The 15,687-nt window shown below is 57.4% G+C and overlaps 1 protein-coding gene across 1 annotated transcript in view; it reads right to left on the bottom strand.

The window, feature by feature from the left end:
• The window catches only part of LOC139244008 (adenylate cyclase type 5-like), a gene marked incomplete at both ends in the record, with an annotated part of 34,706 nt that extends 20,768 nt beyond the window's left edge, over nucleotides 1-13,938 (bottom strand). Inside the window, 3 exons of the mRNA XM_070870944.1 lie at nucleotides 6,203-6,226; nucleotides 11,398-11,573; nucleotides 13,780-13,938. Of these exons, the coding sequence (XP_070727045.1) occupies nucleotides 6,203-6,226; nucleotides 11,398-11,573; nucleotides 13,780-13,938 (359 nt within the window). The remainder of the gene's footprint in view (nucleotides 1-6,202; nucleotides 6,227-11,397; nucleotides 11,574-13,779) is intronic.
• Nucleotides 13,939-15,687: the final 1,749 nt, after the last annotated feature.

The raw sequence follows: 15,687 nt of genomic DNA, 5'->3' as shown, positions 1-15,687 counted from the left end.
AATGACCTCCTCCTGTTCCTAATGTAACAGACTCGAGGGGCTGAATGACCCCCTCCTGTTCCTAATGTAACAGGCTCGAGGGGCTGAATGGGCTCCTGTCCTTAATGTAACAGGCTCGAGAGGCTGAACGGTCTCCTCCTGTTCCTAATGTAACAGGCTCAAGGGGCTGAATGGCCTCCTCCTGTTCCTAATGTAACAGGCTCGAGAGGCTGAACGGCCTCCTCCTGTTCCTAATGTAACAGGCTCGAGGGGCTGAATGGCCTCCTCCTGTTTCTAATGTAACAGGCTCGAGAGGCTGAACGGTCTCCTCCTGTTCCTAATGTAACAGGCTCAAGGGGCTGAATGGCCTCCTCCTGTTCCTAATGTAACAGGCTCGAGAGGCTGAACGGCCTCCTCCTGTTCCTAATGTAACAGGCTCGAGGGGCTGAATGGCCCCCTCCTGTTCCTAATGTAACAGACTCGAGGGGCTGAATGGCCTCCTCCTGTTCCTAATGTAACAGGCTCGAGGGGCTGAATGGCCCCCTCCTGTTCCTAATGTAACAGGCTCGAGGGGCTGAACGGCCTCCTCCTGTTCATAATGTAACAGGCTCGAGGGGCTGAATGGCCTCCTCCTGTTCCTAATGTAACAGGCTCGAGGGGCTGAATGGCCTCCTCCTGTCCCTAATGTAACAGGCTCGAGGGGCTGAACGGCCTCCTCCTGTTCATAATGTAACAGGCTTGAGGGGCTGAATGGCCTCCTCCTGTTCCTAATGTAACAGGCTCGAGGGGCTGAATGGCCTCCTCCTGTTCCTAATGTAACAGGCTCGAGGGGCTGAATGGCCCCCTCCTGTTCCTAATGTAACAGGCTCGAGGGGCTGAACGGCCTCCTCCTGTTCATAATGTAACAGGCTCGAGGGGCTGAATGGCCTCCTCCTGTTCCTAATGTAACAGGCTCGAGGGGCTGAATGGCCTCCTCCTGTTCCTAATGTAACAGGCTCGAGGGGCTGAATGGCCCCCTCCTGTTCCTAATGTAACAGGCTCGAGGGGCTGAATGGCCCCCTCCTGTTCCTAATGTAACAGGCTCGAGGGGCTGAATGGCCTCCTCCTGTTCCTAATGCAACAGGCTCAAAAAAAAAATCGGCCGTCAGAAACAAAGATGGCCGCCACAACACCACCTCCCCTTTCAGAGCAGACGGGAAGCTCCAGCCACCACAGCTCCTTGCCCCGCCAAGCCGTCGATGGCATCGCCCCCACGCCCAGCTCGCGTCCCGTGGGGCAACTTCCCCCGAGGGTGCGCAAAGGACACCGTCGCCACTCCGGTGCTTTAATGGCGGCGCAAACCCCGGGGGGGGGGGGCAATTCCAGGGGTAGGGAGGGAAGATGCACTCTGACCCCACCCCCCACCAGCCCCAACCGTGCCCAGGCGGAAACCCTAACACGTCCCGGAGACAACAAGTAAACGCTTGGCCCCCCAACAGCTCCCCAGGCACACAACAAACGGGCAGACTCAGGGTGTGTGGAGGTTGGAGGTTTGTCGCTGTACTTACCAATTGCCCTGATTGTAGGCTGACCTGTGGGTAGATCAGAGAGGGAGAGAGGGTTTATTACACACAATGTACAGCACTCAACCAGGCCATTGGGCCCCAACAGGTCTAACCCCCAACACTCCCCTCCCCTCCACGCCTCTCTCCCCCTAAACCCTCCGCTCCTCCCTTCCCCTCTCCTCCCCCATCCCTCTCCCGCCCGCAATCCCTCCTCTCTTCCCCTGCCAATCCCTCCCCTCCCCTCTCCCCCCCTCGACTCCCTACCCTCTCCAAACCCCCCGCCGCTCCCCTTCTAATGTAACAGGCTCGAGGGGCTGAATGGCCTCTTGTTGCTAATGTAACAGGCTCAAGGGGCTGAATGGCCTCCTCCTGTTCCTAATGTAACAGGCTCGAGGGGCTGAATGGCCTCCTCCTGTATCTAATGTAACAGGCTCGAGGGGCTGAATGGCCTCCTCCTGTTCCTAATGTAACAGGCTCGAAGGGCTGAATGGCCTCCTCCTGTTCCTAATGTAACAGGCTCGAGGGGCTGAATGGCCTCCTCCTGTTCCTAATTTAACAGGTTCGAGGGGCTGAATGGCCTCCTCCTGTTCCTAATGTAACAGGCTCGAGGGGCTGAATGGCCTCCTCCTGTTCCTAATGTAACAGGCTCGAGGGGCTGAATGGCCTCCTCCTGTTCCTAATGTAACAGGCTCGAGGGGCTGAATGGCCTCCTCCTGTATCTAATGTAACAGGCTCGAGGGGCTGAATGGGCCTCCTCCTGTTCCTAATATAACAGGCTCGAGGGGCTGAATGGCCTCCTCCTGTTCCTAATGTAACAGGCTCGAGGGGCTGAATGGCCTCCTCCTGTTCCTAATGTAACAGGCTCGAGGGGCTGAATGGCCTCCTCCTGTTCCTAATTTAACACGTTCGAGGGGCTGAATGGCCTCCTCCTGTTCCTAATGTAACAGGCTCGAGGGGCTGAATGGCCTCCTCCTGTTCCTAATGTAACAGGCTCGAGGGGCTGAATGGCCTCCTCCTGTTCCTAATGTAACAGGCTGGAGGGGCTGAATGGCCTCCTCCTGTTCCTAATGTAACAGGCTCGAGGGGCTGAATGGCCTCCTCCTGTTCCTAATGTAACAGGCTCGAGGGGCTGAATGGCCTCCTCCTGTTCCTAATGTAACAGGCTCGAGGGGCTGAATGGGCCTCCTCCTGTTCCTAATGTAACAGGCTCGAGGGGCTGAATGGCCTCCTCCTGTTCCTAATGTAACAGGCTCGAGGGGCTGAATGGCCTCCTCCTGTTCCTAATGTAACAGGCTCGAGGGGCTGAATGGCCTCCTCCTGTTCCTAATGTAACAGGCTCGAGGGGCTGAATGGCCTCCTCCTGTTCCTAATGTAACAGGCTCGAGGGGCTGAATGGCCTCCTCCTGTTCCTAATGTAACAGGCTCGAGGGGCTGAATGGCCTCCTCCTGTTCCTAATGTAACAGGCTCGAGGGGCTGAATGGCCTCCTCCTGTTCCTAATGTAACAGGCTCAAGGGGCTGAATAGCCTCCTCCTGTTCCTAATGTAACAGGCTCGAGGGGCTGAATAGCCTCCTCCTGTTCCTAATGTAACAGGCTCGAGTGGCTGAACGGCCTCCTGCTGTTCCTAATGTAACAGGCTCGAGGGGCTGAATGGCCTCCTCCTGTTCCTAATGTAACAGGCTCGAGGGGCTGAATAGCCTCCTCCTGTTCCTAATGTAACAGGCTCGAGTGGCTGAACGGCCTCCTCCTGTTCCTAATGTAACAGGCTCGAGGGGCTGAATGGGCTCCTCCTGTTCCTAATGTAACAGGCTCGAGGGGCTGAATGGCCTCCTCCTGTCCCTAATGTAACAGGCTCGAGGGGCTGAATGGCCTCCTCCAGTTCCTAATGTAACAGGCTCGAGGGGCTGAATGGCCTCCTCCTGTTCCTAATGTAACAGGCTCGAGGGGCTGAATGGCCTCCTCCTGTTCCTAATGTAACAGGCTCGAGGGGCTGAATGGGCTCCTCCTGTTCCTAATGTAACAGGCTCGAGGGGCTGAATGGCCTCCCCCTGTCCCTAATGTAACAGGCTCGAGGGGCTGAATGGCCTCCTCCAGTTCCTAATGTAACAGGCTCGAGTGGCTGAATGGCCTCCTCCTGTTTCTAATGTAACAGGCTCGAGCGGCTGAATGGCCTCCTCCAGTTCCTAATGTAACAGGCTCGAGTGGCTGAATGGCCTCCTCCTGTTCCTAATGTAACAGGCTCGAGGGGCTGAATGATCTCCTCCTGTTCCTAATGTAACAGGCTCGAGGGGCTGAATGGCCTCCTCCTGTTCCTAATGTAACAGGCTCGAGGGGCTGAATGGCCTCCTCCTGTTCCTAATGTAACAGGCTCGAGGGGCTGAATGGCCTCCTCCTGTCCCTAATGTAACAGGCTCGAAGGGCTGAATGGCCTCCTCCTGTTCATAATGTAACAGGCTCGAGGGGCTGAATGGCCTCCTCCTGTTCCTAATGTAACAGGCTCGAGGGGCTGAATGGCCTCCTCCTGTTCCTAATGTAACAGGCTCGAGGGGCTGAATGGCCTCCTCCTGTTCCTAATGTAACAGTCTCGAGGGGCTGAACGGCCTCCTCCTGTTCCTAATGTAACAGGCTCGAGGGGCTGAATGGCCTCCTCCTGTTCCTAATGTAACAGGCTCGAGGGGCTGAACGGCCTCCTCCTGTTCCTAATGTAACAGGCTCGAGAGGCTGAACGGCCTCCTCCTGTTCCTAATGTAACAGGCTCGAGGGGCTGAATGGCCTCCTCCTGTTCCTAATGCAACAGGCTCGAGGGGCTGAATGGCCCCCTCCTGTTCCTAATGTAACAGGCTCGAGGGGCTGAATGGCCTCCTCCTGTTCCTAATGTAACAGGCTCGAGGGGCTGAATGGCCCCCTCCTGTTCCTAATGTAACAGGCTCGGGGGGCTGAATGGCCTCCTCCTGTTCCTAATGTAACAGGCTCGAGGGGCTGAACGGCCTCCTCCTGTTCCTAATGTAACAGGCTCGAGGGGCTGAATGGCCCCCTCCTGTTCCTAATGTAACAGGCTCGAGGGGCTGAATGGCCTCCTCCTGTTCCTAATGTAACAGGCTCGAGGGGCTCAATGGCCTCCTCCTGTTCCTAATGTAACAGGCTCGAGGGGCTGAATGGCCTCCTCCTGTTCCTAATGTAACAGTCTCGAGGGGCTGAACGGCCTCCTCCTGTTCCTAATGTAACAGGCTCGAGGGGCTGAATGGCCTCCTCCTGTTCCTAATGTAACAGGCTCGAGGGGCTGAATGGCCTCCTCCTGTTCCTAATGTAACAGGCTCGAGGGGCTGAACGGCCTCCTCCTGTTCATAATGTAACAGGCTCGAGGGGCTGAATGGCCTCCTCCTGTTCCTAATGTAACAGGATCGAGGGGCTGAATGGCCTCCTCCTGTTCATAATGTAACAGGCTCGAGGGGCTGAATGGCCCCCTCCTGTTCCTAATGTAACAGGCTCGAGGGGCTGAATGGCCTCCTCCTGTTCCTAATGTAACAGGCTCGAGGGGCTGAATGGCCTCCTCCTGTTCCTAATGTAACAGACTCGAGGGGCTGAATGGCCTCCTGTTCCTAATGTAACAGGCTCGAGGGGCTGAATGGCCTCCTCCAGTTCCTAATGTAACAGGCTCGAGGGGCTGAACGGCCTCCTCCTGTTCCTAATGTAACAGGCTCGAGGGGCTGAACGGCCTCCTCCTGTTCCTAATGTAACAGGCTCGAGGGGCTGAATAGCCTCCTCCTGTTCCTAATGTAACAGGCTCGAGGGGCTGAACGGCCTCCTCCTGTTCCTAATGTAACAGGCTCGAGAGGCTGAACGGCCTCCTCCTGTTCCTAATGTAACAGGCTCGAGGGGCTGAATGGCCTCCTCCTGTTCCTAATGCAACAGGCTCGAGGGGCTGAATGGCCCCCTCCTGTTCCTAATGTAACAGGCTCGAGGGGCTGAATGGCCTCCTCCTGTTCCTAATGTAACAGGCTCGAGGGGCTGAATGGCCCCCTCCTGTTCCTAATGTAACAGGCTCGGGGGGCTGAATGGCCTCCTCCTGTTCCTAATGTAACAGGCTCGAGGGGCTGAACGGCCTCCTCCTGTTCCTAATGTAACAGGCTCGAGGGGCTGAATGGCCCCCTCCTGTTCCTAATGTAACAGGCTCGGGGGGCTGAACGGCCTCCTCCTGTTCCTAATGTAACAGGCTCGAGGGGCTGAATGGCCTCCTCCTGTTCCTAATGTAACAGGCTCAAAAAAAAAATCGGCCGGCAGAAACAAAGATGGCCGCCACAACACCACCTCCCCTTTCAGAGCAGACGGGAAGCTCCAGCCACCACAGCTCCTTGCCCCGCCAAGCCGTCGATGGCATCGCCCCCACGCCCAGCTCGCGTCCCGTGGGGCAACTTCCCCCGAGGGTGCGCAAAGGACAGCGTCGCCACTCCGGTGCGTTAATGGTGGCGCAAACCCCGGGGGGGGGGGCAATTCCAGGGGTAGGGAGGGGAGATGCACTCTGACCCCACCCCCCACCAGCCCCAACCGTGCCCAGGCGGAAACCCTAACACGTCCCGGAGACAACAAGTAAACGCTTGGCCCCCCAACAGCTCCCCAGGCACACAACAAACGGGCAGACTCAGGGTGTGTGGAGGTTGGAGGTTTGTCGCTGTACTTACCAATTGCCCTGATTGTAGGCTGACCTGTGGGTAGATCAGAGAGGGAGAGAGGGTTTATTACACACAATGTACAGCACTCAACCAGGCCATTGGGCCCCAACAGGTCTAACCCCCAACACTCCCCTCCCCTCCACGCCTCTCTCCCCCTAAACCCTCCGCTCCTCCCTTCCCCTCTCCTCCCCCATCACTCTCCCGCCCGCAATCCCTCCTCTCTTCCCCTGCCAATCCCTCCCCTCCCCTCCTCGACTCCCTACCCTCTCCAACCCCCCCGCCGCTCCCCTTCTAATATAACAGGCTCGAGGGGCTGAATGGCCTCCTCCTGTTCCTAATGTAACAGGCTCGAGGGGCTCAATGGCCTCCTCCTGTTCCTAATGTAACAGGCTCGAGGGGCTGAATGGCCTCCTCCTGTTCCTAATGTAACAGGCTCGAGGGGCTGAACGGCCTCCTCCTGTTCATAATGTAACAGGCTGGAGGGGCTGAATGGCCTCCTCCTGTTCCTAATGTAACAGGCTCGAGGGGCTGAATGGCCTCCTCCTGTTCCTAATGTAACAGGCTCGAGGGGCTGAATGGCCTCCTCCTGTTCCTAATGTAACAGTCTCGAGGGGCTGAACGGCCTCCTCCTGTTCATAATGTAACAGGCTCGAGGGGCTGAATGGCCTCCTCCTGTTCCTAATGTAACAGGCTCGAGGGGCTGAACGGCCTCCTCCTGTTCCTAATGTAACAGGCTCGAGGGGCTGAACGGCCTCCTCCTGTTCATAATGTAACAGGCTCGAGGGGCTGAATGGCCTCCTCCTGTTCCTAATGTAACAGGCTCGAGGGGCTGAATGGCCTCCTCCTGTTCCTAATGTAACAGGCTCGAGGGGCTGAATGGCCTCCTCCTGTTCCTAATGTAACAGGCTCGAGGGGCTGAATGGCCTTCTCCTGTTCCTAATGTAACAGGCTCGAGGGGCTGAATGGCCTCCTCCTGTTCCTAATGTAACAGGCTCGAGGGGCTGAACGGCCTCCTCCTGTTCCTAATGTAACAGGCTCGAGGGGCTGAACGGCCTCCTCCTGTTCATAATGTAACAGGCTCGAGGGGCTGAATGGCCTCCTCCTGTTCCTAATGTAACAGGCTCGAGGGGCTGAATGGCCTCCTCCTGTTCCTAATGTAACAGGCTCGAGGGGCTGAATGGCCTCCTCCTGTTCCTAATGTAACAGGCTCGAGGGGCTGAATGGCCTTCTCCTGTTCCTAATGTAACAGGCTCGAGGGGCTGAATGGCCTCCTCCTGTTCCTAATGTAACAGGCTCGAGGGGCTGAACGGCCTCCTCCTGTTCATAATGTAACAGGCTCGAGGGGCTGAATGGCCTCCTCCTGTTCCTAATGTAACAGGCTCGAGGGGCTGAATGGCCTCCTCCTGTTCCTAATGTAACAGGCTCGAGGGGCTGAATGGCCCCCTCCTGTTCCTAATGTAACAGGCTCGAGGGGCTGAACGGCCTCCTCCTGTTCCTAATGTAACAGGCTCGAGGGGCTGAATGGCCTCCTCCTGTTCCTAATGTAACAGGCTCGAGGGGCTGAATGGCCTCCTCATGTTCCTAATGTAACAGGCTCGAGGGGCTGAATGGCCTCCTCATGTTCCTAATGTAACAGGCTCGAGGGGCTGAATGGCCTCCTCCTGTTCCTAATGTAACAGGCTCGAGGGGCTGAACGGCCTCCTCCTGTTCCTAATGTAACAGGCTCGAGGGGCTGAACGGCCTCCTCCTGTTCCTAATGTAACAGGCTCGAGGGGCTGAATGGCCTCCTCCTGTTCCTAATGTAACAGGCTCGAGGGGCTGAACGGCCTCCTGCTGTTCCTAATGTAACAGGCTCGAGGGGCTGAATGGCCTCCTCCTGTTCCTAATGTAACAGGCTCGAGGGGCTGAATAGCCTCCTCTTGTTCCTAATGTAACAGACTCGAGGGGCTGAATGGCCTGCTCCTGTTCCTAATGTAACAGGCTCGAGGGGCTGAATGGCCTCCTCCTGTTCCTAATGCAACAGGCTCGAGGGGCTGAACGGCCTCCTCCTGTTCCTAATGTAACAGGCTCGAGGGGCTGAATGGCCTCCTCCTGTTCCTAATGTAACAGGCTCGAGGGGCTGAATGGCCTCCTCCTGTTCCTAATGTAACAGGCTCGAGGGGCTGAATGTCCTCCTGTCCCTAATGTAACAGGCTCGAGGGGCTGAATGGCCTCCTCCTGTTCCTAATGTAACAGGCTCGAGGGGCTGAATGGCCTCCTCCTGTTCCTAATGTAACAGGCTCGAGGGGCTGAATGGCCTCCTGTCCCTAATGTAACAGGCTCGAGGGGCTGAACGGCCTCCTCCTGTCCCTAATGTAACAGGCTCGAGGGGCTGAATGGCCTCCTGTCCCTAATGTAACAGGCTCGAGGGGCTGAACGGCCTCCTCCTGTTCCTAATGTAACAGGCTCGAGGGGCTGAATGGCCTCCTGTCCCTAATGTAACAGGCTCGAGGGGCTGAACGGCCTCCTCCTGTTCCTAATGTAACAGGCTCGAGGGGCTGAAGGGCCTCCTCCTGTTCATAATGTAACAGACTCGAGGGGCTGAATGGCCTCCTGTTCCTAATGTAACAGGCTCGAGGGGCTGAATGGCCTCCTGTTCCTAATGTAACAGGCTCGAGAGGCTGAACGGTCTCCTCCTGTTCCTAATGTAACAGGCTCGAGAGGCTGAACTGTCTCCTCCTGTTCCTAATGTAACAGGCTCGAGAGGCTGAATGGCCTCCTCCTGTTCCTAATGTAACAGGCTCGAGGGGCTGAATGGCCTCCTCCTGTTCCTAATGTAACAGCCTCGAGGGGCTGAACGGCCTCCTCCTGTTCCTAATGTAACAGGCTCGAGAGGCTGAACCGTCTCCTCCTGTTCCGAATGTAACAGACTCGAGGGGCTGAATGGCCTCCTCCTGTTCCTAATGTAACAGCCTCGAGGGGCTGAACGGCCTCCTCCTGTTCCTAATGTAACAGGCTCGAGGGGCTGAATGGCCTCCTCCTGTTCCTAATGTAACAGGCTCGAGGGGCTGAATGGCCTCCTCCTGTTCCTAATGTAACAGGCTCGAGGGGCTGAACGGCCTCCTCCTGTTCCTAATGTAACAGGCTCGAGGGGCTGAATGGCCTCCTCCTGTTCCTAATGTAACAGACTCGAGGGGCTGAACGGCCTCCTCCTGTTCCTAATGTAACAGGCTCGAGGGGCTGAACGGCCTCCTCCTGTTCCTAATGTAACAGGCTCGAGGGGCTGAACGGCCTCCTCCTGTTCCTAATGTAACAGGCTCGAGGGGCTGAACGGCCTCCTCCTGTTCCTAATGTAACAGGCTCGAGGGGCTGAATGGCCTCCTGTTCCTAATGTAACAGGCTCGAGGGGCTGAACGGCCTCCTCCTGTTCCTAATGTAACAGCCTCGAGGGGCTGAATGGCCTCCTATCCCTAATGTAACAGGCTCGAGGGGCTGAACGGCCTCCTCCTGTTCCTAATGTAACAGGCTCGAGGGGCTGAAGGGCCTCCTCCTGTTCATAATGTAACAGACTCGAGGGACTGAATGGCCTCCTCCTGTTCCTAATGTAACAGGCTCGAGAGGCTGAACGGTCTCCTCCTGTTCCTAATGTAACAGGCTCGAGGGGCTGAATGGCCTCCTCCTGTTCCTAATGTAACAGGCTCGAGGGGCTGAATGGTGGTCTCCTGTTCCTAATGTAACAGGCTCGAGGGGCTGAATGGCCTCCTCCTGTTCCTAATGTAACAGGCTCGAGGGGCTGAACGGCCTCCTCCTGTTCCTAATGTAACAGGCTCGAGGGGCTGAATGGCCTCCTCCTGTTCCTAATGTAACAGCCTCGAGGGGCTGAACGGCCTCCTCCTGTTCCTAATGTAACAGACTCGAGGGGCTGAATGGCCTCCTCCTGTTCCTAATGTAACAGGCTCGAGGGGCTGAATGGCCTCCTCCTGTTCCTAATGTAACAGGCTCGAGGGGCTGAATGGCCTCCTCCTGTTCCTAATGTAACAGGCTCGAGGGGCTGAATGGCCTCCTGTTCCTAATGTAACAGACTCGAGGGGCTGAATGGCCTCCTCCTGTTCCTAATGTAACAGGCTCGAGGGACTGAATGGTCTCCTCCTGTTCCTAATGTAACAGGCTCGAGGGGCTGAATGGCCTCCTCCTATTCCTAATGTAACAGGCTCGAGGGGCTGAACGGCCTCCTCCTGTTCCTAATGTAACAGGCTCGAGGGGCTGAATGGCCTCCTCCTGTTCCTAATGTAACAGGTTCGAGGGGCTGAATGGCCCCCTCCTGTTCCTAATGTAACAGGCTCGAGGGGCTGAATGGCCTCCTGTTCCTAATGTAACAGGCTCGAGGGGCTGAACGGCCTCCTCCTGTTCCTAATGTAACAGGCTCGAGGGGCTGAATGGCCTACTCCTGTTCCTAATGTAACAGGCTCGAGGGGCTGAACGGCCTCCTCCTGTTCCTAATGTAACAGGCTCGAGGGGCTGAATGGCCCCCTCCTGTTCCTAATGTAACAGGCTCGAGGGGCTGAATGGCCTCCTCCTGTTCCTAATGTAACAGGCTCGAGGGGCTGAATGGTCTCCTCCTGTTCCTAATGTAACAGACTCGAGGGGCTGAATGGTCTCCTCCTGTTCCTAATGTAACAGGCTCGAGGGGCTGAACGGCCTCCTCCTGTTCCTAATGTAACAGGCTCGAGGGGCTGAACGGCCTCCTCCTGTTCCTAATGTAACAGGCTCGAGGGGCTGAACGGCCTCCTGTTCCTAATGTAACAGGCTCGAGGGACTGAACGGCCTCCTCCTGTCCCTAATGTAACAGGCTCGAGGGGCTGAATGGCCTCCTCCTGTTCCTAATGTAACAGGCTCGAGGGGCTGAATGGGCCTCCTCCTGTTCCTAATGTAACAGGCTCGAGGGGCTGAATGGCCTCCTCCTGTTCCTAATGTAACAGGCTCGAGGGGCTGAATGGCCTCCTCCTGTTCCTAATGTAACAGGCTCGAGGGGCTGAATGGCCTCCTGTTCCTAATGTAACAGGCTCGAGGGGCTGAATGGCCTCCTCCTGTTCCTAATGTAACAGGCTCGAGGGGCTGAATGGCCTCCTCCTGTTCCTAATGTAACAGGCTCGAGGGGCTGAACCTTGGCCAGAATGAACAAACAGAAAAGGTTGTGTTAATGTGGAGCCCATGGCTGAACTTACAAGGCGTTGGCCGTGACCAAGAGGTCAAAGTTGTCAAAGAGGTTGACCTTTGGCCCCTCCACGATGATGATGTAGATGACCTCGATGATGAGCATCAGGGTTAGTTTACCGATGCTGCTTATCTGCAGGAACACTGCGCAGGCGAGCAAAGAGAGTAGCACACTGTAGTTGAAGTACTGCGGAGAGAACGAGGCTACATTAGGCCACGGCATTCATTCAACCCGCTTCGCTGCAGCTGCCATTGCAGGAACCTTGCTCCCGTCACGCACAGCAAGCTCCCACAAAACAGCGACGACCCAATCACCCGCGCCACGGGATCTTTTACATCCACCTCAGAGAGCAGACGGGGCCTCCGTTTAATGTCTCATCCCAAAGACGGCACCTCCGACAGTGCAGCACTCCCTCAGTACTGCCCCTCCGACAGTGCAGCACTCCCTCAGTACTGCCCCTCCGACAGTGCGGCACTCCCTCAGTACTGCCCCTCCGACAGTGCAGCACTCCCTCAGTACTGCCCCTCCGACAGTGCGGCACTCCCTCAGTACTGCCCCTCCGACAGTGCGGCACTCCCTCAGTACTGCCCCTCCGACAGTGCAGCACTCCCTCAGTACTGCCCCTCCGACAGTGCAGTACGGCGCTCCCTCAGTACTGCCCCTCCGACAGTGCGCCGCTCCCTCAGTACTGCCCCTCCGACAGTGCGGTGCTCCCTCAGTACTGCCCCTCCGACAGTGCAGCACTCCGTCAGTACTGCCCCTCCGACAGTGCAGTACGGCGCTCCCTCAGTACTGCCCCTCCGACAGTGCGGTGCTCCCTCAGTACTGCCCCTCCGACAGTGCGGCGCTCCCTCAGTACTGCCCCTCCGACAGTGCGGCGCTCCCTCAGTACCGCCCCTCCGACAGTGCGGTGCTCCCTCAGTACTGCCCCTCCGACAGTGCGGTGCTCCCTCAGTACCGCCCCTCCGACAGTGCGGCTCTCCCTCAGTACTGCCCCTCCGACAGTGCGGCGCTCCCTCAGTACTGCCCCTCCGACAGTGCGGCGCTCCCTCAGTACTGCCCCTCCGACAGTGCGGCGCTCCCTCAGTACTGCCCCTCCGACAGTGCGGCGCTCCCTCAGTACTGCCCCTCCGACAGTGCGGCACTCCCTCAGTACTGCCCCTCCGACAGTGCGGCACTCCCTCAGTACTGCCCCTCCGACAGTGCGGTGCTCCCTCAGTACTGCCCCTCCGACAGTGCGGCGCTCCCTCAGTACTGCCCCTCCGACAGTGCGGCACTCCCTCAGTACCGCCCCTCCGACAGTGCGGCACTCCCTCAGTACCGCCCCTCCGACAGTGCGGCACTCCCTCAGTACCGCCCCTCCGACAGTGCGGCGCTCCCTCAGTACCGCCCCTCCGACAGTGCGGCACTCCCTCAGTACTGCCCCTCCGACAGTGCGGCGCTCCCTCAGTACTGCCCCTCCGACAGTGCGGCGCTCCCTCAGTACTGCCCCTCCGACAGTGCGGCGCTCCCTCAGTACTGCCCCTCCGACAGTGCGGCACTCCCTCAGTACTGCCCCTCCGACAGTGCGGCGCTCCCTCAGTACCGCCCCTCCCACAATGCTTCACTCCCTCAGTACTGCCCCTCCGACAGTGCGGCACTTCCTCAGTACTGCCCCCTCCGACAGTGCGGCGCTCCCTCAGTACTGCCCCTCCGACAGTGCGGCACTCCCTCAGTACTGCCCCTCCAACAGTGCGGTGCTCCCTCAGTACTGCCCCTCCGACAGTGCGGCACTCCCTCAGTACTGCCCCTCCAACAGTGTGGTGCTCCCTCAGTACTGCCCCTCCGACAGCGCAGTACGGCGCTCCCTCAGTACTGCCCCTCCGACAGTGCGGCACTCCCTCAGTACCGCCCCTCCGACAGTGCGGCACTCCCTCAGTACTGCCCCTCCGACAGCGCAGTACGGCGCTCCCTCAGTACTGCCCCTCCGACAGTGCGGCACTCCCTCAGTACCGCCCCTCCGACAGTGCGGCACTCCCTCAGTACCGCCCCTCCGACAGTGCGGCACTCCCTCAGTACTGCCCCTCTGACAGCGCAGTACGGCGCTCCCTCAGTACTGACACTGGAGTGTCGGCCTGGATTATGTGCTCAAGTCCCTGGAGTGGGACTCGAAGCCACAACCTTCTGACTCCATGGCGACCCACGAACCACAGCTAGCCGTTAATATTTGCGTGAGGTTTAATGTACAATGGTCAGTTGATGGCCTGCTGCTGTTTTTTTCCCTTTGATAAGTGGCAAGGAAGGTTTGATTTGTTCACTCGGGACCTACTGGCTGTAAGATAGTTTAGCGAGTAACTTGTATTTATATCGCTCCTTTACCGGTATTAAAACGTTCCCCCTCCCTCTCACCTACCTCCGGGAAGTGGCACAAGAGGGAGTTGCCCCCACAGGGAGTGAGTTCACCTCCGAGGGTATAGTTCAAGGTCTTGATGAAACAGGCGTTGACCATCTGTGGAGCGACATTCTGTTCCCTGGCCACACAGTCCCGCAGGCCCTCGGAGTTACAGGCGAACTATCGGGGGAGAGAATTCGAGAGAGGCACGGCTTAGAGGGGAAGACAATGGCAAGTCCAGAACACACAGGCACCCGAGGAGACCAACAGCTCATAGTCTATCATCATAAGCTGCTCAAACACTGCAGGATGGGGCGTGTTTGATGGGACAGTGTAGAGGGAGTTTTACTCTGTATCTAACCCCCTGTACCTGCCCTGGGAGTGTTTGATGGGACAGTGTAGAGGGAGCTTTACTCTGTATCTAACCCCCTGTACCTGCCCTGCGAGTGTTTGATGGGACAGTGTAGAGGGAGCTTTACTCTGTATCTAACCCCCTGTACCTGCCCTGGGAGTGTTTGATGGGACAGTGTAGAGGGAGCTTTACTCTGTATCTAACCCCGTGCTGTACCTGCCCTGCGAGTGTTTGATGGGACAGTGCAGAGGGAGCTTTACTCTGTATCTAACCCGTGCTGTACCTGCCCTGGAAGTGTTTGATGGGACAGTGTAGAGGGAGCTTTACTCTGTATCTAACCCCCTGTACCTGACCTGGGAGTGTTTGATGGGACAGTGTAGAGGGAGCTTTGCTCTGTATCTAACCCCCTGTACCTGCCCTGGGAGTGTTTGATGGGGCAGTGTAGAGGGAGCTTTACTCTGTATCTAACCCCCTGTACCTGCCCTGGGAGTGTTTGATGGGACACTGTAGAGGGAGCTTTACTCTGTATCTAACCCCGTGCACCTGCCCTGGGAGTGTTTGATGGGACAGTGTAGAGAGAGCTTTACTCTGTATCTAACCCCCTGTACCTGCCCTGGGAGTGTTTGATGGGGACAGTGTAGAGGGAGCTTTATTCTGTATCTAATCCCCTGTACCTGCCCTGGGAGTGTTTGATGGGGACAGTGTAGAGGGAGCTTTATTCTGTATCTAATCCCCTGTACCTGCCCTGGGAGTGTTTGATGGGGACAGTGTAGAGGGAGCTTTATTCTGTATCTAATCCCGTGCTGAAACTCGGCAGAAAACAAATGTTTCTAACTTCAACAACAGACGTAAAATTTAATGAAGGACACGACCCACCGCTCCGTGCCGGGGTTAAACTCCACTCGAGCCCCCTCCCACCCCTCTCCATCTCACCCCATCACCATATCCCTCTATCCCTTTCTCCCCCATGTGTTTATCCAGCTTCCCCCTTAACTACATCGATACTATTCACCTCAACCCCTCCCTGTGGCAGCGAGTCCCACATTCTCACCCCGCTCTGGGTAAAGAGGTTTCCCCTGAATTCCCCACTGGGTTTATTGATGGACCCTAGTTCTGGTCTCCCTGTCGCCCCACAAGTGGGAACATCTTCTCTACATCTCCCCTATCGAACCCCTCATAGTTTTATAGACCTCCATCGGGTCACCTGTCGGCCTTCTCTTCTCTAGAGAACAGGGGAGGGAGGGAGGGGAGGAGGAGAGGGGAGGGGAGGGGAGGGAAGGGGAGGAGAGGGGGAGGGGGAGGGAAGGAAAGGAGAGGGGAGGGGAGGGGAGGGGGGAGGGAAGGAGAGGAGAGGGGAGAGGGGAGGGAAGGAGAGGAGAGGGGAGGGGAAGAAGAGGGGAGGGGAGGGGAAGGAGAGGGGAGGGGGAGGGGAGGGGGGGAGGGAGGAGAGGAGAAGAGAGGGGAGGGGAAGGGAGGGGCAGGAGAGGGGAGGGAGGGGAGGGGAGGGGAGGGGAGGGGGAGAGGGAAGGAGAGGAGGAGGGGAGGGAGGAGGGGGGGGGGGAAGGAGAGAAGAGGGG

Source organism: Pristiophorus japonicus, unplaced genomic scaffold (genome assembly GCF_044704955.1).
Source record: "Pristiophorus japonicus isolate sPriJap1 unplaced genomic scaffold, sPriJap1.hap1 HAP1_SCAFFOLD_1989, whole genome shotgun sequence".
Lineage (NCBI taxonomy): Eukaryota > Metazoa > Chordata > Chondrichthyes > Pristiophoridae > Pristiophorus > Pristiophorus japonicus.
The sequence above is the reverse complement of the archived record's forward strand: the minus strand, read 5'-3'. Positions and strand labels throughout refer to the sequence as shown.